This window comes from Ramularia collo-cygni (assembly GCF_900074925.1).
Source record: "Ramularia collo-cygni strain URUG2 genome assembly, contig: RCC_scaffold01, whole genome shotgun sequence".
Lineage (NCBI taxonomy): Eukaryota > Fungi > Ascomycota > Dothideomycetes > Mycosphaerellales > Mycosphaerellaceae > Ramularia > Ramularia collo-cygni.
Window position 1 is genome coordinate 3205794 of NW_019716255.1, and position 20038 is coordinate 3225831.

A 20038-nucleotide genomic window follows, 5' to 3' on the forward strand; every position below is an offset into this window, starting at 1 on the left:
CTGGTTTGTCAAAAGAGGTCATCCTCGTCAAGAAACGGTGATGGTGTTCTTGCCCGCTCTAAAGCCTTCAGATCGATGGATGTCGGTGCCGTTTCTTTTGTGTAAGACAATCGCGTCGTTCTCGTTGCCTCGAGCGCTTTGAGTCGCTTGGCCACAACAGGTTCCTGCACCCCGTCCAAGCAGGACTTTATCTTTGCTAGCCGAATTTGCAGGTATCGTTCGGCCTCCTCATCTGCGAACATGGCGAGTTCATACTCCGGATCCAACATGATTTGAATTTGGCGTACGTGGTGACCAATTATCTCCTCAGTCGTCGATGTTCTGGAAGACAGCAAGAGGTCATCTTTGTCGACCTTGACGGTGCAGTTGATCGATCCATGCAGGTTTTGGTACGCTTCCGCCTCGAGCAGGATCAGCTGGAGCTGCTTCACCGTATTGAATGTTGGACTGTCGCCCTTGATATCCGTCACGATTTGCAAGGCAGTCGTGGCGCCGACCTTGCCCCGGATCGAGACTTTTGGGATGTTGCGGAGGCGACGCATTGGATGAAGGATGTCCGCCGTCCCAGGCCGCTCCTCAGATTGTACATCGTCCGAAATCGTGATGCAGAGGCTCTCCATCTTGTTTTGGTCCATCAGCGCTGAGGCGAGTCGCAGCAAGAACTTTCGCAATATCCTGTTCCCACTCCCATCTGATGGATCTGTAAGCTGCAGATCGGCTGTGACAAATTTGATATTGACATCCAGAGATCGTGCGCGGCAAAGAAAAGCTGGAAATTGTAGTCCGGAACACTCTGCATCTCCATACATACATCCATACTGGAAGTTGAAGAAGCAGTCATAGTGGTTCAATTCCTTGTTGTGTATGAATGCACTTGTCTCGGGATATACGTAGGATTCGAGCTTGGTGTACCGCGTCTTAAAGTCGCAACTGATTGTGTTCTCGGTGTAAAGCAGCTCCTCAGCTTCCTTATGAACCTGCCGACAAGTGCGGAGGATCTGTGGAAAGCAGAAACGGTGCTCTCGGCACCTATCAGCGGGAAAGGTGAGAAGTTCAATGTAAATGAGGTTGCGCATCTCGGCAGGGAGGTCGAGAAGGCGGAATGTGAGTGGCGAGCGGTCGGCTTTGGTGAGTGTGCGCACGTAGGTATACTTCATCGTAGTGCCCGATGGATATGGGTCAACGAGGCCGCGGTCAAGGATCATTCGCTTCAGCTCTCTCGGAGAGCACATTTCGTAGTCGACCGTCCATCCCTGGACAGCTCTTCTTGGGCCCAGTCCATCAGCKTAGAGACTGTCCCATCGGGTGGCATACATCCTCTCCTCGTTGCAATCGTCACAGCAACAGCCTTCGATACACTCATTGTCTTCCGTCTCATAGCACCACTTCTCGCAGAGGCATCTGCCACACTCGCAGTCTTCGATGCAGGAATCTTCGTCGCACCACGATTCACATTCTTCTTGCTCGAGAAAGCCGTCCGATGGCTTCGCACGCTTTGTCACCCCCAAGACGCAGAATCTGCATGGCGGTAGTTCAGATTCCGTCACCTCTGAGGTGTCCGACATGCTGGCACTGTTGTCTGGTAGTCTGGTGAAATGCACAGGTGAGGCCTGTTCTGGCGATGAACGGCTGGTTGTTTTGAGTCGAGTGAAGTTGAAAGAAGAAACAGCAGCCACCCTTTTCAGGCAGACGCCAAGTGTAACGCATCGCGCAAAGTGGAAGGTACGGCACTTTCCAGGAACGAGCGAAGCGGAAAGTGAGATTGACCTATAAAGAGAAGAAGAGGTACCTACGATGTTTCAAGAAACAGAACGCAACCAAGCCACTCACTCTTGCTCGATCATCGATGGTAAACTCACCGTTCATCCGTGAAATCGTCTCCTACGTACTAGGAATGGAATATTCGCGGCCCAGACTACAAGAGGCCCGAGGGAAGAAGGGCATTCAAAGGCGATAGTGAGAGCAAATCTCCTACAGCCAAAACCGGAACAAACCATACACGAACAAACGCAGAAATATCGAACGAGATCTGGCCCAGACCCCGCAGAGATACAAGTGAGACGCGCTGCCACTCTGCTCATTCTGATCAGCATACGTCTATAGTCATCCATATGAATCTGATTTAACGTACTGCGCGACTGGGGCTTGGAGGTGGATGCCGGGAAGAATCAGCTGAACAAGTATGCAACGATTTCAAAGAACGCTGAGCACACGGATGGGCCTTGGAGCTGGATCTATGACAGCTATGGGTACTAAAGAAGGAGGAACGTGTGTCGTATGCGCAGGCTCTAACACTMTTGGCGCATGTCTGCGCTTCTAGCGAACGAGGTGGGAAATCATCAATCTCTATAATGGCTCTAGGAAGTCGAGCCTTACACCCCTATTAATGTCAGCGATTGATAAACGTTGATCTGAAACAGTACTTACTACTATCTTCATTTTCATAGAGAAGGCTCAGAGTTCTCTTTTGCAATCTTCAGCGCGCCCTCGAAGTCCTTCCACTCCATCCGACCACCTCCACACTCCGTTGCGATTCCAAAAGCTGGAACAACCTTCTTCGCCGCTTCGATCATCTGTTGCGTGAGATCCGGTCTGTGCTCATGCACAAGACCCAAATACAGCTCTGTGTCATTCTTCTCCAGATATGGCACAAGGTCTTTGAGTGGCGCGAGATACGCATCGAGACCAACTTCCGGTCGCTCAAGAGCACTCTTTGGTACTGGGCAGTGAAACCAATTGATCTTGTGGGGTGAAGCCTCCATCACACTAATACCTCGATCGACCACAGCGGCAAGTGACGTGGGTTCATGCCAATGACGATGGTTCATGTCACCTTCCAGAAAAATTAGTCAATATCAAACGTGGAACAAGGCTTAATCACCGTAGCAGTTGTGAATTCCAAGCTCAACATCCTGAGCTACTTGCTCTGCCATATGTATGATGTGGCTCAAGCAGCGCTCCTTGACGTCCCCGTCCCACCAAGGCTTGAAGAAGTTGAGGCCAGAATCAGCCTTGATGTCCTTTGGATCGGTGATTGAAGTCTCCCAAAACGCCGTCTCCGCTGCAAGATCGATCTGGATGGCAAGATCTTCGTGTGGGATCTCGTCTTGAACTCTGCGCATTGCACGATGAAGTGCTTGCTCATACAGAGGCTCTACTCGGGGTAGGAAAGCTCGCTGGACAAAAGGCACGATTGTGCTAGTGATGGTCGGAAAGCATACTTGGAATCTTACGCCATTAGGAATGACTCCATCCTCTCTGAGTTTGCAAAACACAGCGTAGCTCTCGATAGCGGCATCGTCGTATCCAGTATTGATGCCAGCTTTTTCCAAAAGATCCATTCCTTCATCGATCTCCTCTGCGGTAAAGGGCTTGTCGTCAACAGGGGTGTTGTAAATATACTCTACCATCATTCTCGGGTATGCCGAGAACAATGGAGCTTGAAATGCGGTAAAGTAGTGGCGGCTCCCTGTCTCGCCATCTGGAATACGCTTCAATCGCGAAGGTACGGCCTCCAGACATTTGCGAAATACAGTCTTGGTGTCGGCCAGAKGTACGGACCCGACCAGATGGCATCCTCGTATACTTACCATTGTGCTGGAACGCGGGATTGATAGAAGGCGGGTAAGTGCAGGAAGAAAAATGAGAGAGTCAAGATGGTGCCATACGGTTGGGACTGATAGCTATCAAATGCAGCTATTTCATTGCGGCATTGGCGAATGGCAAAGGCTCGCCGAAGCTGTTGCGCAACTCAATGTGTGTTAGCAGTACGGGCCGGACAGCTAGGGATGCAGGATGCATGCAGGTCACAAGTCTGCATGTTGGCGAGGTGTGTCCTGAACTGGCCCAAGGATGTGGTCCGCTGTTCATCAGGCCAACAGAGAACAGCCAATTGCCCACTGGCATCTTTCTCGCAAGCTCTCGGACACTCTGAGCTAGTCCGTGGTTGATCGTATAGCCAAGTGTCGTCGTAGTCTTTGACAGTAGCTGCCGATGCCACCGGAAGCCTCGGAGATCCAAGATTGACGGTCACAACGCCAGGTTGGAGCGCAGCTACTAGCGTGAGGAGCTGGCATGGCTGGCCTCGCCATCTTGACAGTATCGGATGATAAGAAGCGGCAGCATGCACTAAAGCGCGTGCTCGAGGCGAGCTGATGTGTGGTGAATCAGAGATGTCGAGTGATTCAAGTCCCACTACGGGGCGATCCTCCCTTGTCCTCCCCGCCGGGAACTCCGTTTCCAACTTTTCCGAGTAAAGGAGCGGCCCTTCTCACCTCGTGGCCGTGAAGCTTTCTTCATTATTCCGCTCCAACAACCACACACACTCCCAAAAAGGATAATGCTGGAATCCACATATGGCTGTGACAATTGTGGTCAGCGATTATTGACGATGCAGACCTTCCAAAGCTGGCGACCGAGACGGAGTTACAACTCGCCGGCGCGATGACACGAAATGACATGCAGTATTGTGGGGTGGATGATGCCACCATCAATTTCCGTGCATACCACCTTTAACAAGCCAAGGATGAGATGTGCGCAAACTGTAAATCGAATGCCACGATCGATGCTTCACGACAAAGTCCGGAAATCCTGAATGAGCCCAGGCGTCATCTGTCTGCCATCATGCACACTCTTTGCGTCTCTGGCGGCCCGGAACCCTGCACCCGGCTTGGTCGCTCACATCTCGGTATGATCAGACAACGGGTCTACCCATGGCTTTGCATGTTGGATGCACGCCTTCTCGCTTGTCCAAGGTGACAAGAATTTTGGATCGAGAGTCCCTTTATGCCATGCCATGGAAGTGGTCTCCAGCTGCTTCTTTGCCGACAACATTGGCATTGGTTTACTCTGCTGTCAGAGCATGCCTCACAGCTCAAGCTACGCAGTGAGTAGGGTAATCCGGGACACTTCGGTGTCTCGGTCACATTTGTATCATTCTACGTGACCCCGATATCCAGGTTTTCGATGCGATGCAGAAACTCCATGGCAACTTTCGATAAAACCATTCGCAGGACGAACACTTGGAATGCACGTCTTGTTACGATTGTGTGCTCGAAGCGAGAGCCTTCTTCGCGTGCATGGCGTGCTTGATGTTGGATCCCCAACCTGCTCATTGGTTCCAATCAGAATACAACCCCGTTACACAGGCCGTGTTTGACAGACCCATTCTCTGATCATTGCGGCTTCTTTCAAATGCAGACTAGGGGTGGATGGTGTTGTGGTTATTCTCCGCGACCTGTATGGGCTTGCGAATACAATACGCACATCGCAGTCTACCGAATTAGTACTGCCAATCCTCGAGACCTGCGCGTAGCCAAGGAAGTGGTCTTTAGGGATGACGACGAGCTTCACCAATGGATGTGAGGGTGGTGTATACAGAAGCGACGTTGGTGTCATGGTTATATAGACCACAAGGGCGAGATGGAGTTCCGCTAAGTAGGTATCACGTGTAAGCACCCAATATCATCGGTCGGTGTGTCGGATGAAGCGATGCGCTAAGCCTAATACGGGGCTCACCTCGTCGGCACCTTGCTGCACTCTAGCTTCGTACATGTACTTCACAACTTCATCTTCTCGCTACAAACTCAAGGAGTACCACGAACCCGCTCATCCGCGAATCTATCGAGTCATCCTCAAGAGATGAAGTCCCATCGTAAGGTCTATACATGCATGATGAGCATGTTGAGGCAGATTGTAACCTCACACGGGCCGATGCGAACGCCATCTGAAAATCTTCAGATGGCGTGCTCACACGATTGATCCAATCGCGCGTGGAAGTCTTGCGTCTACAACATAGTTGGGACTCGCCTGTAATTTCGTAATACGTGGATCAAGAGCAATTTCTCTCGTAATTTTGATGCATGGCACGGTGTTGACAGACTCGGCAGAATGAGGCAATGCGGAACAAGATGAAGCAAAAGGGACAATGTCCCTCCGTAGATTTCCAGGCAGAYGCTCGCACCCCTCTCCTGTCCAACTCCTCGCAGCGAGATCTGAACATGTTTGGAAAATCCAGCAAGCAATCTTCTGCTGAAGTGAAGAGCACTTCAGATGCTGGTTCAAACAAACGCAATGAGGAAGGCGGCTCAGGTTAGAGCCTTGATCACGATATTGTGCCCCAACATGACTGCTGACATCATGTCCAGAATTCGACCAAGGCCATGTTGCCCAGCAGTCGAAACGACAGATCGGAGTTCTATCTGCATCGTTTTTGATCTTCAACAGAATGATCGGAACAGGAATCTTCGCTACTCCCAGTAGCATTCTGAGCCTCTCCGGCAGCGTGGGATTGGCATTGATCATGTGGGTCGCTGGTATGCTCATCGCCGCAGCCGGCATGGCAGTGTATCTGGAGTTTGGAACCGCGATCCCCAAAAACGGTGGGGAAAAGAATTATCTGGAGTTCGTGTATAGTCGTCCAAAGTTCCTGGCAACGGGCTTCTACGCGGGCTATGTCATTCTACTCGGATGGGCTGGATCGAATTCCGTCGTGTTTGGAGAGTACATCCTCAATGCCGCTCAGATTGAGGTGAATCGATGGAACCAGCGTGGAATTGGTCTTGCTTGCATAACGTCCGCTTTTTTGATCCATGGACTTGCTCTGAAGTGGGGTCTTAGGCTGCAGAATCTGTTGGGAATCATCAAATTGATCATCATCCTGATCATTGTGGTTTCTGGCTGGGTGCGTCGAATTTGCTCGCCCATGGCCTGGCAACCCTGCTAATCACCGCGTAGGCTGCTCTTAGTGGCGCACTGAAGATCGAAAAGCCTGATAACTTTACCAACGCTTTCGAAGGCACAACAGGCAGTGCATATGGCGTTGTCACTGCCCTGTACAACGTTATTTGGTCGTATATCGGCTACAGGTGAGTTCATCGCCATCGAGACGTACTCGCAAAGCTGACCGTCMTTAGCAACGCCAACTACGCCCTTTCCGAGACTCGCAATCCCGTCAAGACTCTCAAGATCGCCGCTCCATTGGCTCTTGGTAGCGTCTCTGTTCTCTACATGCTTGTTAACATAGCATACTTCGCTGCAGTCCCCAAAGAAGRGATTCTTTCATCCGGCCGTATCTTGGCGGCATCTTACTTTCGCAATGTGTTTGGAGGAGGCGCAGAGCGTGCATTATCCGTCTTCGTCGCTCTCTCAGCGTTCGGCAACGTCTTGAGCGTTATCTTCTCTCAGGGTCGACTCGTACAGGAACTGGGCCGTGAAGGGATTCTTCCGTTCTCCTCTTTCTGGGCGAGCAACAGACCCTGCAATGCTCCCCTCGCTGGTCTGTTCGAGCACTGGCTGGTGAGCGTCATCATCATGATGGGTCCACCTCCCGGAGATGCTTATAACTTCATCCTCAAGTGAGTTTCGCACAATGCAGCGGCTCATCAATAAGTACTGACCAGAATTCCAGCGTCATATCCTACCCCTTGGCAATCGTCAACAGCTTTGTGGCTTTGGGGTTGATATACCTTTATCTCAACAAGAAAGCTTGGGACTGGTCACCACCGTTCAAAGCAACGCTCCCCGTGGCGGTCTTCTTTTTCCTAAGCAACATCTACCTTGTTGTGGCACCATTTGTTCCTCCCACGGATGACAACAGCGTGTATGAGACATTGCCTTACTACCTACATTGTGTCGTGGGCTGGGCAGTAATCGCAGGCGGAGGCATCTACTGGTTAATCTGGGCTGTTATTGCTCCGAAAATTGGGAAGTATGAGCTTGTGCGGGAGGCATACGTAGACGAGATTGATGGATGGGAGTCGCACAGGTTCGTTCGTCGGCCTTTGGTGCGGTCGTAAATGATATAGATGATACAGATGATACAAATGTCTTCAGCTGAAGTTTAGCCGTTCTCGATCTGCCTCCTTGGCTGTCTTTCTCTCACTAGTCCGCCCGACTGTAGCACGTAGCAGTGATCTCAAGAATCCACGTCTAACATTGTGGCTAAGACTCCACTGTTTTGACTCGGCTCATACTAGTCTAACTCGAGCGTATGGTTGGCATCAATCATCTTGACACTGTTGTTTTCGGTAGATCACGCTGGAGCGATGGCAACTTGTCATGGCTTGCATTGCGGAAATGGATATCGCCTAATCAACCCCACGATCGTATTCTCCTTTGCGCAGAGATTTAGCGCTGAAAGGAGTGCAATATCGACCGCCCAATTGTCTTCTGGTACAACCTTCGTTGATGTTTTACAAAAACGTCTATGTCTCTTGAGCCACTCTGGCCCGAGTACTTCTCGCCGCCTCTCTTTGTTCCAAAGCAGCCGTCAAACCAATCGTGACCTGATCAGACGCGACCTGATCAGACCCAGCAGACGCTTCCTGGTCCCTTGGCTTGTTGGTATGCCATCCTTTGCCCGGGTCACTCCCAACCCGGTACCACAAGATCCTGTACCTCTCCGGCATCTCGCGCTTCATCTTCCAAGAGTAGCCCGTCATCATGAGGATCTCACGCGCTTTCAAGACTTGAGTCTCTGTTCTCGCCTGGAGCCATGCCATGAACCGGCCCTGATGTACACCTAAGAAACATTCGCTTCCCAGTATACAGGCCGACCAGGTGATGAGGCAATTGCCTGACTCTCGTCCTGTGTATCTTAGAGCCTCCAGCTGGCCCAAGCCTCCCTCTATTGCCTCCAGGGTATCGGGATGTGTTGGCTCGAGACCTCGAATTGCCCTGACAAAGTAAAGCTGGAGGGCATAGTAGAGTATCGCTCGCGGCCTCCCGTCGAAATCCTCCGCTTCGGTTTCCGCCTTGACAGGCCGATGCAGTGCCAATCTCCGCTCCAAATTCTCGATCGTCTCCGCGGGCGCTGCAACCCCTCCCGCATATATCGCATTCAGGTCGTGGAGAATGTCCAGCATCCCTACGGCCAATCCCGCCTGCTTTTCGAAGTAGCCTAATTGTCCGTTTGCAAAACTCATTTTCAGACATTCTACTTGTGCCTGGGGAACGACGTGTGAWATCGCAGCCGCAAAGAAGGCCTGCTCGGCAATCACCTTCACCACGCTATCCTGCGGATCTTGCTTTGCAGCAAGGACGAGACATCTCAATGCCGCCTGAGTATGGGCACGCACGGTATGTGCGTGACCGAAGAGATTCTCAACAACCGTGAGCACCATGATCGCTACGGCAAGTGTGAGATAGGCATCGGAGTTTTCCTCGACGGACAGGCGGAGATACTGGACGGCGATCCTTTCATGCTGGAGGGCCTGGGCGTGGTAAGCAGAGGAGTGACTTTTGAGGCTCGCAGCTGCTGCACTCAGTATGCCGTGCAAGATTGCGGCGCTCGCGTGTGAGCCGGCCTGGGGAGTTATTATGTTGCTGATTGCCATGGATGGGGCAACCATGGCGAACGCGCTGTGGATAAAGCCTCCTTCCGGGGTGAGCTGGGTGGTTACGAAGTGCTGGTACCGGTGAAGAAGAAGATGCTCGATTGGGTGGAGGTTTAAGGAAGAGAGCTCTGGTAGGATGAAGGGGTGTCTTTGGTGGCCGTGCGTTTGTGGTATGAGACTTCCCTTCAACGGACAGTCAGAAGACACATTATTTGGCTTCTTCGATACTCGACCGTCACGCGTTCTTCCAGTGGAGGACGGCGATCTCGATCTCGAGGGCAGTCGCATGGCCTGTTCCTCAGGAGGCCTCTGCGGCCCTGCCGCGGGGCCATGGGGGGAAACCAGCAGTGAGAATGGGCCCTTGTGCAGCGTCTTAGATGCAACGTCGATGTCGGCGAGATGGCCATCGATCTCGTCGTTGTTCAGGTGAAGGAGAAGATCCGGACGGCTGCTCGCAGGCATGTTCTGACGGGAGGATTGTACCCCTGAGTGTTGCGTCAGTCCGAGATACATGCATCATGCCATGCTCAGGGCCAACGGGTGACCTTCGTGATACGACCTACCTTCCGGAATATCGAAGCGAAATCCGTAGCCCTCGCATGTTAGACCAGAATTGTTGCATCCTATATCGACGTTTGCGTCAACAAAGTCTCTCTCTCGCCTGATCGGACAAGAGAGGCTGTACTCCTGCAGGTTGGCGCGCCCGAGTCACACTTCACGCGTCGTCGTCGACATGCTGCGGGGAATCGATATTAGCATTGCTACCCACGCCAAACGAGCTCGACAGTAGTGCATCACTCACTCCAACAGCCCCCGAAGCTGTGGGTACGGCTTTTGCTCGTCTGACCCATTCTTCTTTGACAGAGAAGCCAAGTCTGATCAAAGTCGCTTCATAGGACGTTACTGCGCTTTATGTCTTTGCCCCGCCTAGTCATTTAAATCTGGCAAACTCATTGCATACTCCCATGGTGAACGCACTTGACACGAAAGGCGGAACGTTAGGCGAAAGTGGATAATGTTGCACAGCGCGTATGCCTCCAAGCCATGTTGATCGGTGCCGTTCGGCCTTGTTAGGGCGACTTGCATACTGCCATGGAATGCTAGACAAGCCCGGTGTTTCTCGGAGGCTCCGCAAGTGCACTTCTGAGGCGTTGGTTCAACASGGAGAATCCTCGGTACACTCCACTGTGTCGTAGTGCAGGGTCCCTACCGCACCGGAAGACCTTCCTGGAAATCCCTGGAGATCATTTAGACTGCCGCTGCACGTTGGCGAGATCTAGTTCGCGATGAAGTCGCCCTACGCCGGGATACTCGGGCGGCGATGGCGGATGGAGGGGCCTCCGCTGCAGGAAGGCATGCCGATTCTGCGAAACCCAGGGCTCACATGTTGTCGAACGCCCAAGAATGATCGACAGTAAGGTAGGCATGGGTTGATTTCTTCTCAGCCTCAAGTTCCGAGGCATATAGCACAGCATGCAGTCGACGATGCGATCGAGAGAAGCAAGGAGTGACGAGTGGGAAGAGAAACACTTTACTGTATCCTGCGATGAACAATGTTTTAGCGGACAGGGAGCAACTTGTCTGTCAAGGGGTCATTCATTTCAAGCTGTTCGCGCTGTCCTTCAAGGGTTAGGGTTGGGGTAGTAGAGTATTTTACTTTTTTGCATGTGACAAGCCGAGTCGATGACAGCTACGCAGGTTGATATTGCGGTGGGTCTTGGGTATCACAGGAGAGTATTTGACTGGCTGTGGCGGACCAGAGTGCGGGTCGTCGAGAGTCGCACGTGAAGCAGGACGGCTCTGAAGAGATGTCGGTAAATTAAAGGCGAATTCTGTTCCTTCTCCCAAATGCCATCCCACTGACGTCGCTCTCGGAGGGCGAAAAACAACTCCGTCCTCGGAAGGTAGGGATTCATGTTATACATCCACGTCACGATAGCTGTTCTGACGGTTTCAAGATTCCGTTCTTCGATTCATGCCTTCATCGTACACCCAAAGTTTGCTGCTTCAATCCACGATCCATACCTCGTAGCCCGTGATCAACATCTCACCACTCCATTCACCAGAGGCCTCCCACCTTCACTTTGTCTCTCTCCGTTGCCAGGATCCTGCGTTGAGTCCCGCCCCGCACCCTCGATAGTCCAGTCTGTAACCCCACCCTTCCAGTCACTGATCCTGCCGTCTCGGATCTCCACCACCACAACTCTCACATCCTCATCCTCGATATAGCTCCCTCTCCCCCCGTCTCCTGGTGCATTGTTTGAACTTTGCCTGCCACATAGATCATTAGCAACCACATCGTGCACTTTCTTGAAACGATCCGACTCACCGACTCAATGCAAGCCTGCCTCCATCCTCCTCCTCAAAAGTATTCTCCGCCAAGTGTCTCTCCTTACACCATTTCTCTTCCTCACTGCCCTTTTCTAGTACCCTCGCGGATCCATTGATCGTGGCGGATATGGATGACACGGCTGCACTGTTCATTTGCATGAGCWTTTGCGCCAGACTGCTCCTCGGACCACTCGCGGGACTTCGTTCTCGATCTGCTCCGGAGGCGGCGTTGGTGGGCGGTCGAGAGCTGACCCAGTCGTGGACAAGGAGTGACACGTTGGGGTTGCTTGTTAGGTTGTTGGTTTTCTTAGAGCGAGGATCGGAGGTCATGATGATGACGGGTCCGGAGGGAAGGGAGGAGCCTTGGGGAAATGAATTGGGAGGAAAGTAAGAGAAGTGCTAAGGAAACGATATCTGTTAGCTGAGGACATGCGTTTGGTAGGGGGGACTGTACGGACCATGAGCGATACGTGGGGCACATTGCCAGTACAGGTTGCGAGGTGGAGGAAACGGGCATTCTTGAGGCAGGTCACCACCTCTTCGGGCAGCCGATTCGATGGAACCGCCATTGCTGATGATGKTTGTGTGTAGGTGTGGGTGTGTGTGTGTCTTGTGTTGTGCTGGATTTGTCCAATAGGGTGCTTGATCGACGGTCAGTGAAGCAATTCCTCCATCGCAGCTTCCATCTAGACTAGAGATCGTCATTGCGGGGCCGTGCCGCTCTACATACGGTTAGCGGGTATCTAAACATGGAAGAGGCGCGATTGCGTACCTCCTACCTACACGTCCTCCTCTGCGTTGCCGTGTGTGGCTGAGACGGCACAAGGTTGCTTGAGATTTTTTAGAAGCCAGGTTGACAGCGACATCCCCGTCATTCATCGACCGTTCATTGCATCCCCTCCAACCATCATGGCGGAGCCTCGAGACGATTCGGCCCCGGGAAGCCCCATGAGCAGCTCAGGCCCCAACGGCATMAACAACGGCGCAAACGTCACCAACAATGGCAATTCCACGACGAATGGCAACAGTAACCCAAGAACAGATGAGGTCCTCTCCAGCCAAATCGCCGTCACCACTCTGCTGGATCGTCTCAAGCAGAGTATCGCCTCGGCCCGTGACTTTGCCCAGTTTCTCAAAAAACGTTCGAACTTGGAGGAAGAGCAGGCCAAAGGGCTCAAGCGCTTGGCGCAAGCGCAGATAGACAATATCAAACGCAGTGATGTCCGTGGAGGGACGTATGCGCAGCAGCTGGCAGAGGTGCTACGCGTGCACGAGCGCATGGCGGACAATGGCATGCAATTCGCCCTCTCCCTCCACCAAATGCACGAGGATCTTGACGTATTGTCGGCGAACATGGAACGCGGTCGCAAGCAGTGGAAGCACGACGGTCTTGATGCGGAGAAGAAGGCCAGCGATGCGGAAACTGCAATGCAAAAGGCAAAGGCCAAATACGATTCCCTGGCCGAGGACTATGATCGCGCCCGGACAGGAGATTCCAAGGGCAGTCGGAGGATCGGGCTCAAGGGACCCAAGAGTGCTGAGCAGCACGAGCAGGACCTGCTGAAGAAGACACAAGCTGCCGACGAGGATTATCAAGAAAAGGTCCGCACGGCCAAGTCGCAGAGGGAACAACTGTTACGCGACTTGCGGCCCAAGGCCGTGAGAGCACTGCAGGAGTTGATCAACGAATCTGACAGTGCCTTGACGCTGCAGTTGCAGAAGTTTGGTAGGCGTTATCTTACCTGAGTTTCTATCTGCACTTTGCTAACATTCCTAGCCACTTTCAACGAGAAGCTGCTCCTTGGGAATGGCCTGGCCGTCACTCCACTGGGCGACAACGCCGGAACAGTCGGCCAGCGTAGTCTGAGGGATCTGGTCGTTGATATCGACAACAATCGCGACTTTCACAGCTATGTCGGCAGCTTCTCAGGAAAAGTGGTCAGACCGAGTGAGATTCGGTACGAGCAGCACCCGACGCTGGCGCCTAAGACGCAGCAGCCGCGACAGCCGCCAGCTCAGCAGCAACAATCAGCACAATCTCCCCTTGGTCAAAATCCACCGACGAGAGATGGCGAACCACCGAACCCTTCTAACCTCACTGTGCACACTGGTCCTTCACAGCCTAATTCTACCAATAGTAGAACTGGAGGATACAAGGCGTATAGCCCCACAGGCGAGTCGGCTCGATCGAAATGCTGTAAAGATGGAGAGCTAATGTTTTGCCCAGACAATCCCTCAGCATCAGCCCACTCGCAGGCGCCAGCAATGTCACCAGTGTCATCCCCCTATTCCCCCAGCCAACCACAAACTTCTCTACCTCTCCGCGACAATTACTCCGCCGCACCTCCTTATCCATCTCACCCCTCTGAGCGCGCCGTGGATACCCATCAACAGACCACTGGCACCATCCCGATTACCCACAACCCGATTCCTGCACAAACATCACCGGCTGCCTCTTCCCTACATCGTGTCTTTGGCCTGTCTCTTGACACCCTGTTCGCCCGCGACCAATCTGCCGTACCCATGATCGTTTTCCAATGCATGCAAGCGATCGATCTCTTCGGCCTCGAAATTGAAGGTATCTACCGCCAGTCCGGCACCACCTCCCAAGTCAACCGCCTCCGCCAGGCCTTTGACAGCCTCCCCCCGAATCACCCCAGTCTAGACTTTCGGAATCCGTCAAATTTCGGCCACGATGTGAATAGTGTTGCATCGCTGCTCAAGCAATTTTTCAGGGAACTTCCAGATCCTCTCTTCACTCGTGCGCAATACGACCAATTCATCGACGCGGCGCGGAATGATGATGTTGGAATGAGAAGGGATGCGTTGCATCAGGGCATCAATGATCTCCCAGATCCGAATTATGCGACGCTGAGGGCGTTGGTGTTGCATTTGGGGAGGGTACTGGGTAATGAGAGAGTTACGAGGATGGGCAGCGCGCAGTTGGCCGTTTGCTTCGCTCCGACTTTGATGGGTGGGCAGATTGGAGGGAATGTGGGAGACGGTAGCCTGCAGTGCAGGGTCGTGGAGACGATCTTGGGTAATGCGAGTGCCATTTTTGATGAGGATTGAGTGATTGAGGAAACGATTGCAACGAGGTTGGGTAGTATTGACATTAGCGACGGAGGGAGGAGTGGGGAACAGCACCTTTCATGTCGGTGGTACCTTAGGCCTTAATCTTCATCCTTTACACCCTAACGTGAGACCGCATGCGATGAGCTAGTGCTCGTCACGAGTAGGTAACTATATCTTCATAGCAATTCGATAATCGTGGTTCATATGCGATTTTTCGGTCTACCGCAGCACCGATACCGCTCGAAAGGGTTTAGCGTGGCACGCTAGTGAGGATCTCTCTCAAGGAAGATTCGTGCATGCATCAAAACGTCGCCTCCGTCCTGACATCCATCCTTTCCAATGCCTCCTCGAATACAACCTCATCGTCTTTCCACCCCCTCATCATGCCAATGCTTCCGGACCAGACCGCAAGGTCTACTGGAGGCGGCGGCGCCCCTTGCACAACAGACTCGACAATTCCACAGACGCGACCCGCAAATACAAAAGCGCCTTCGACGTAACATGTGGGAATGGCTCAACGGGCCAGGAAAAGTGTTCAAAGAGCCCATGAAGGGCAGTACCAATTACCTCAGCGCATACGACCGTCAAGGAAATCTCATCCGCGGCAGACCGCAGCGCGATGGAAGCCGGTCCGAGCAAGAGTCCCCACCAGAAGCTACATCAGTAGCTGATGAGTCTGCAATTGTGCAGGAGGAGATTGATCGTGGAGTCAGCGAGGCGGATCGCGAGAGCAATGCCGCAAAGCGTGAGGCAGCACGTCTGCGCAGGAGCGAGTATGATGCTCGAGGTGGCCTGCCAAAGGAGCGTCCGAGTGATATGCGACCCTACCCTCTCAACCAGGACTTCCGGTCCGAAAGCGTTTTGAGTGAAGATCTGCGGGAAGAGCTTCATCGTCAGGTTGTTGAGCGAGGCGTGGACATCTCAACTGTCAGTGCCGCGTTTGGCGTCGACACCAGACGTGTAGCCGCTGTGGTCCGTCTGAAGACAGTGGAGAAGCAGTGGGTTGAACAGGTGAGTTGCTGACATCTACCCCTCCGTCCTCCCGACTTCCCCATTCAATGATGATTTTATTCAAATCGATTAGTCTTTAAGACAATATACATGGTTACAAAAACATAGCATGCGAGCCTCTCTGATCATGAAACCCACTCTGCCGTCCTCTACATGACAACACACCGAGGATGATGGCTGACATACAATCGCAATATAGGGCAAGCCACTGGCCAAACCGTACCAAGAGGCTGTGCTGGCTATGCTGCCACAGACGCCGTTTACACCAAACGATCCAAACAACAAGATCCATCCGCATGAAAGTGTCAATGATCTACCCGTCCATCCCAGGACACGTCAGCAACTCTTCTACCCCACCTCGGAGTCTCGACAATTCACCCGTGAAGACGCCGCGAAGGCTTTCCACCCGGATCTTCTCCCTGCTGACAAGCGTATCCCTCACCCGGAGCTGATTACGTTGGAGAAGGAGCACTTGGCTGGCATTCCCCGTGAGGAGCGATTTGCAAACCAGCAAGCTCGCGATCTGCAGGCGAAGCAGGCCGCGGTTGAAGCCGCGGAACGGCAGCGCAAGTGGGAGGAGCGCACACTGCGAGTCATTCCTACACGGAGATGGGACTTTAAGTTCCAAGACATCAGTGCTGAGAAGACGGGCAAGACTGGACGGTCGAGAAGTGCGGTCGGTATCAGGTACGGAATGCCGCACAATGACCGGCAGAGTGGGCGAGTCAAGATTCCCACCAGTGTGGAGTAGCGATGGACGTGGAGTGATGAGATGTTGTATACCACATGTAGCATAACCAAGTGATGGTGCTGAGAAGCATCGATTTGTACAATTGAACTCTTTTCATTCGCTTGTCTGTGTCTGGTGCGTGTGATGCAAAACTTGTCACCATGTGTCTGTGGATGTTGATGTTGATGATAAGGCCTTATATACTTCGCTTCATCTTACGGTAAGATAGATACAGGCCTGTATCCATCTTGGTATGAATGCCGCATTATTGCATCTTAGACGTCTTACCGATATTTAGCGCACAGTTGTATCTCTACCGGCCTGGCACGCTTCTCGTTACACCTCATTTCATCTATAGTGCGTGCTGTACTGAAAGATAGAGTTGAAAGCGAGCAAAGGGCGAAGAACGCTCGCTTTCGAAAGAGACCTACCTACGCATCTTTCGATCAAGTCACTCACTTGAAGGTATTCAGAAAACGCGCTAATCGACATAGGCATCTCACGTAAAAAGAAAGTGCATCTTAAGGTACGATAAGATGAGGCGAAGTTCTCAAGGCCTGATGAAGCTTGATGGCTCTCCTTGCCTGCTCCCATTGGTGTGCATCGACGACAAGTCTCGCGAACGGATATCTGAGTCATCTACAAGCACTCTTGTCGTTGTTGGCAACATTTGATTTTACCGGGCGTTCGCCAAAATATGGTGTTTCTAAACTACCTGTACATGTAAGATGGAAGGTATGCTAGCTTTCGGCGGGGCTGACCTCACCTTTCACCCTCCACGGCACTTTTCCCGCAGTTTCGGTGAATACCGACCACATTTTGCAACCTCACCTTCCCGTCCTCTTGGGCCTGGCTCCCCACGCCCACACTCCCCAAACACATTCCCCCCGGGAATTTTCAAAGATGGCCTTTCTTTTCTATCTCCTCACGGCCACAACGGTCCTCACCCTCTCGATCAACGCCTTCGTCTTCCTCGGCTCCGCTCTCGGAATTCCCGCCTTGACCTTCTACGCCCGCAGTCTCGCCTCCATCATCGCCATGCTGCTCGCTGCAGGCTACGGCGTCTTTGCAAGCGCTGCCCTCTCCCTCTTCGGCAAAGGAGGAATGGGACAATGGACTACGGGAAGAGCATTCAAATGGCTCATGCTCCTCTTCACGGGCGTGTGGTTTGACGTGCAAGATCCCGAGGAATACCTGTCTAAGACTCGCCCCGCGGTATTTGTAGGGAATCATCAGACGGAATTGGATGTTCTCATGCTCGGACACATTTTCCCGCGATGGTGCAGTGTGACGGCGAAGAAGAGTTTGAGCAAAGTCCCGGTGCTGGGGTGGTTCATGTTGTTGAGCAAGACGGTTTTTATTGAGCGGAAAAGCAGGGAGCAGGCGTTGCAGGCTTTTGACAACGCTGCGAAACAAATGAGGGAGGAGAGGCAGAGTGTCTTTATCTTCCCCGAGGGCACGAGGAGCTATTATGATAAGCCGGATATGCTGGCGTTTAAGAAGGGGGCGTTTCATCTGGCTGTGCAGGCGCAGGTGCCGATTGTGCCTGTTGTTGTGGCGAATTACTCCGAGGTGATGGATTTTAAGAGGAAGTTGTTCGTTCCGGGAAGCGTGCCGGTGAGGGTTTTGAAGCCGATTCCGACAAAGGGCAAGACGAAGGAGGATGTGGATGATCTATTGAAAGAGGTCAGGGAAGTCATGTTGGCGGCGCTCGTGGAGATCACCGAAGTGGCGAGGAGGGAAGGAGTTGCGAAGAAGCAACAGGATGTTGGGAATGGAAAAGCAGTCACCCCGGGAAGCAATTTTGCTGGGAAGGCTATGAATGCTGCAGCTTGAGAGGAGCAAGAATGAGGCACGAGACATGGGAAAGATTTGTGAATGATAACACTCTACATGACCTACGAGTTTGATGCGTGGGCCATTACGATGCGGGAGCTGTCTGCTAGCTGATGCGATGCGAGATACCCAGAGGCGTACGGCGTTCTTGCAGCATCCAGATCACAAGCGGGACGGCCATCTAAAGCATTTGAAATGCTCATATTCGGGAGGGAGGACCGCGCCGCATGTAGGATCGAGGAGAATGAACATCTTACTACTTGCCGCCCCCWTCGTCTCTATTCCACTTGAGGAGTCCAATGTCTTTTATTGCGGACTAGATGAACACTCCGAGCAGGTGACATCTTGCACTGCGTGCCTGGGAGCTAGGCGCAGAAGACGTTAATTCGGACCATCAAGAAGCGTCTTTGATGCAGTCGGTACTCTTCACTCCTCAACACCACAAAGCTCTCCGACGCCTTGCCGGCAATTCATTCGCACATGTTTCTTTCGTGCAGTCTGGATCTCGTTGATCAAATGCCAGAGGCTTCCATCTCCTTCAGCATTGCCACCGCCGCGTTGCGCTTGCCAATGAGACCGCCGCTTCTGTTCGTGTCTTTGCAATGCGGGCAGATCACGTCTTGGCCCACAGAAGTCAATTGCCCCGACAATTTGATGAACTTTCCACACGAGTTGAAGTTGTTGCACGTGTACCAGCCAACGGGAATTRGCTTGGAGAACGTGGTCTTGGGCACCATGGCCATACCCACACACAACTCCAGACCAAGCTCCGCGACCTCACTGACCACTTCCCGAAGCTTCTTCCCACACTCTTCTGTGAATAGCACTGTAGAGTGCTCACGGATGATGTCCACCAGGCACATGCGCAACGCACTCTTGCTTGAAAGCGCGGAGGTGTAGACACGGTGGATGGCATCGGCGAACTCGGGTGTATTCCAGGCGGCAGTGGCGAGCAAGTCGAAMTTGGCCAGGGCTAGATCTCCAAGACCTGGGATTTGGTACTACCACGCGGAAGTTGTTAGGACTTAGGTCGACAACATCTTTACAGGCCACTTTACCTTATCCGCGAGTGCATACACGAGGACGTTGAAGCTCAAAGGATGGTAGCCGTCTTCCTCCTTGTTGGCGTTATCATCATATTCGGCAGAGTAGAGGTACTGGAGCATAGCGTTCACAATGGTGGGCGAGTCATCCGTCAACGTGATGCATGCTTCCGATGATTCCTATGAGGATATCAGTACCCGCACGTGCCGGAGAATCGCGGTTCCACGCGCGCACCTTGAACATTCCAGCGCAGACCGCTGCGAAGTAAACTGATCTTGACGAGAGGATGTTCCTGTGGACCTTCCACGACCGTCCACCACACCGAACAGTGAAGTCGGAGTAACGCGAATAACCAAAGAGACTGCAACGTGATGGTCAGCTGGAGAATCTTGAAGGACGAGGGAGCAAGGTACCTGCTGATGCTCTCGCACAGCGAATCTCTGCCCACGGTGAGGGCAGAAGAGGGTGTATCCGCCATGATGGCTAATCTGTCGGTGACTGGAGTTCGTCTAAACCCTCCACGAAGCCAAGAGGARAGTGAGAAGGGTGGGATCCGGACTAGCACCAATGGAGACTACCGTACAGGAGTGAATGGCGACTACCCCTCGCCCGAGGCGAAGGCGTAGTTGGGTGCTTCGTACATGAATCTTGTTTGGTGTAAGAAAGGGAGTCAGCG

At 52.7% G+C, this 20038-nt stretch overlaps 9 protein-coding genes; 4 read left to right on the forward strand and 5 right to left on the reverse strand.

Moving 5' to 3' along the window:
- Positions 1–8: 8 nt before the first annotated feature.
- Positions 9–1232, reverse strand: RCC_01065 (uncharacterized protein; the record flags this gene model as incomplete). XM_023766309.1 has 2 exons in its annotated part: positions 9–718; positions 812–1232. 2 exons carry the CDS (start codon positions 1230–1232, stop codon positions 9–11), a joined length of 1131 nt encoding a protein of 376 aa, XP_023622077.1.
- Positions 1233–2441: 1209 nt separating this feature from the next.
- Positions 2442–3410, reverse strand: RCC_01066 (uncharacterized protein; the record flags this gene model as incomplete). XM_023766310.1 has 3 exons in its annotated part: positions 2442–2833; positions 2882–3176; positions 3234–3410. The coding sequence occupies 3 exons, from the start codon at positions 3408–3410 to the stop codon at positions 2442–2444; spliced, it is 864 nt and encodes a 287-aa protein (XP_023622078.1).
- Positions 3411–5897: 2487 nt separating this feature from the next.
- Positions 5898–7796, forward strand: RCC_12302 (probable MUP1-High affinity methionine permease; the record flags this gene model as incomplete). XM_023766311.1 has 5 exons in its annotated part: positions 5898–6090; positions 6147–6682; positions 6736–6866; positions 6915–7355; positions 7409–7796. 5 exons carry the CDS (start codon positions 5898–5900, stop codon positions 7794–7796), a joined length of 1689 nt encoding a protein of 562 aa, XP_023622079.1.
- Positions 7797–8204: 408 nt separating this feature from the next.
- Positions 8205–10186, reverse strand: RCC_01067 (uncharacterized protein; the record flags this gene model as incomplete). XM_023766312.1 has 4 exons in its annotated part: positions 8205–9820; positions 9899–9958; positions 10021–10071; positions 10138–10186. The coding sequence occupies 4 exons, from the start codon at positions 10184–10186 to the stop codon at positions 8205–8207; spliced, it is 1776 nt and encodes a 591-aa protein (XP_023622080.1).
- Positions 10187–11374: 1188 nt separating this feature from the next.
- Positions 11375–12235, reverse strand: RCC_12303 (related to pyridoxamine phosphate oxidase; the record flags this gene model as incomplete). XM_023766313.1 has 3 exons in its annotated part: positions 11375–11606; positions 11665–12065; positions 12125–12235. 3 exons carry the CDS (start codon positions 12233–12235, stop codon positions 11375–11377), a joined length of 744 nt encoding a protein of 247 aa, XP_023622081.1.
- Positions 12236–12575: 340 nt separating this feature from the next.
- Positions 12576–14738, forward strand: RCC_01068 (related to GTPase-activating protein beta-chimerin; the record flags this gene model as incomplete). XM_023766314.1 has 3 exons in its annotated part: positions 12576–13392; positions 13444–13839; positions 13894–14738. The coding sequence occupies 3 exons, from the start codon at positions 12576–12578 to the stop codon at positions 14736–14738; spliced, it is 2058 nt and encodes a 685-aa protein (XP_023622082.1).
- A 342-nt stretch (positions 14739–15080) lies between these two features.
- RCC_12304 (uncharacterized protein) lies at positions 15081–16503 on the forward strand (the record flags this gene model as incomplete). XM_023766315.1 has 2 exons in its annotated part: positions 15081–15752; positions 15952–16503. 2 exons carry the CDS (start codon positions 15081–15083, stop codon positions 16501–16503), a joined length of 1224 nt encoding a protein of 407 aa, XP_023622083.1.
- Positions 16504–17385: 882 nt separating this feature from the next.
- RCC_01069 (related to 1-acyl-sn-glycerol-3-phosphate acyltransferase) lies at positions 17386–18318 on the forward strand (the record flags this gene model as incomplete). The annotated part of the gene is made up of 1 exon (XM_023766316.1): positions 17386–18318. The coding sequence occupies one exon, from the start codon at positions 17386–17388 to the stop codon at positions 18316–18318; it is 933 nt and encodes a 310-aa protein (XP_023622084.1).
- A 512-nt stretch (positions 18319–18830) lies between these two features.
- RCC_01070 (uncharacterized protein) lies at positions 18831–19840 on the reverse strand (the record flags this gene model as incomplete). XM_023766317.1 has 4 exons in its annotated part: positions 18831–19319; positions 19377–19541; positions 19597–19723; positions 19776–19840. 4 exons carry the CDS (start codon positions 19838–19840, stop codon positions 18831–18833), a joined length of 846 nt encoding a protein of 281 aa, XP_023622085.1.
- Positions 19841–20038: the final 198 nt, after the last annotated feature.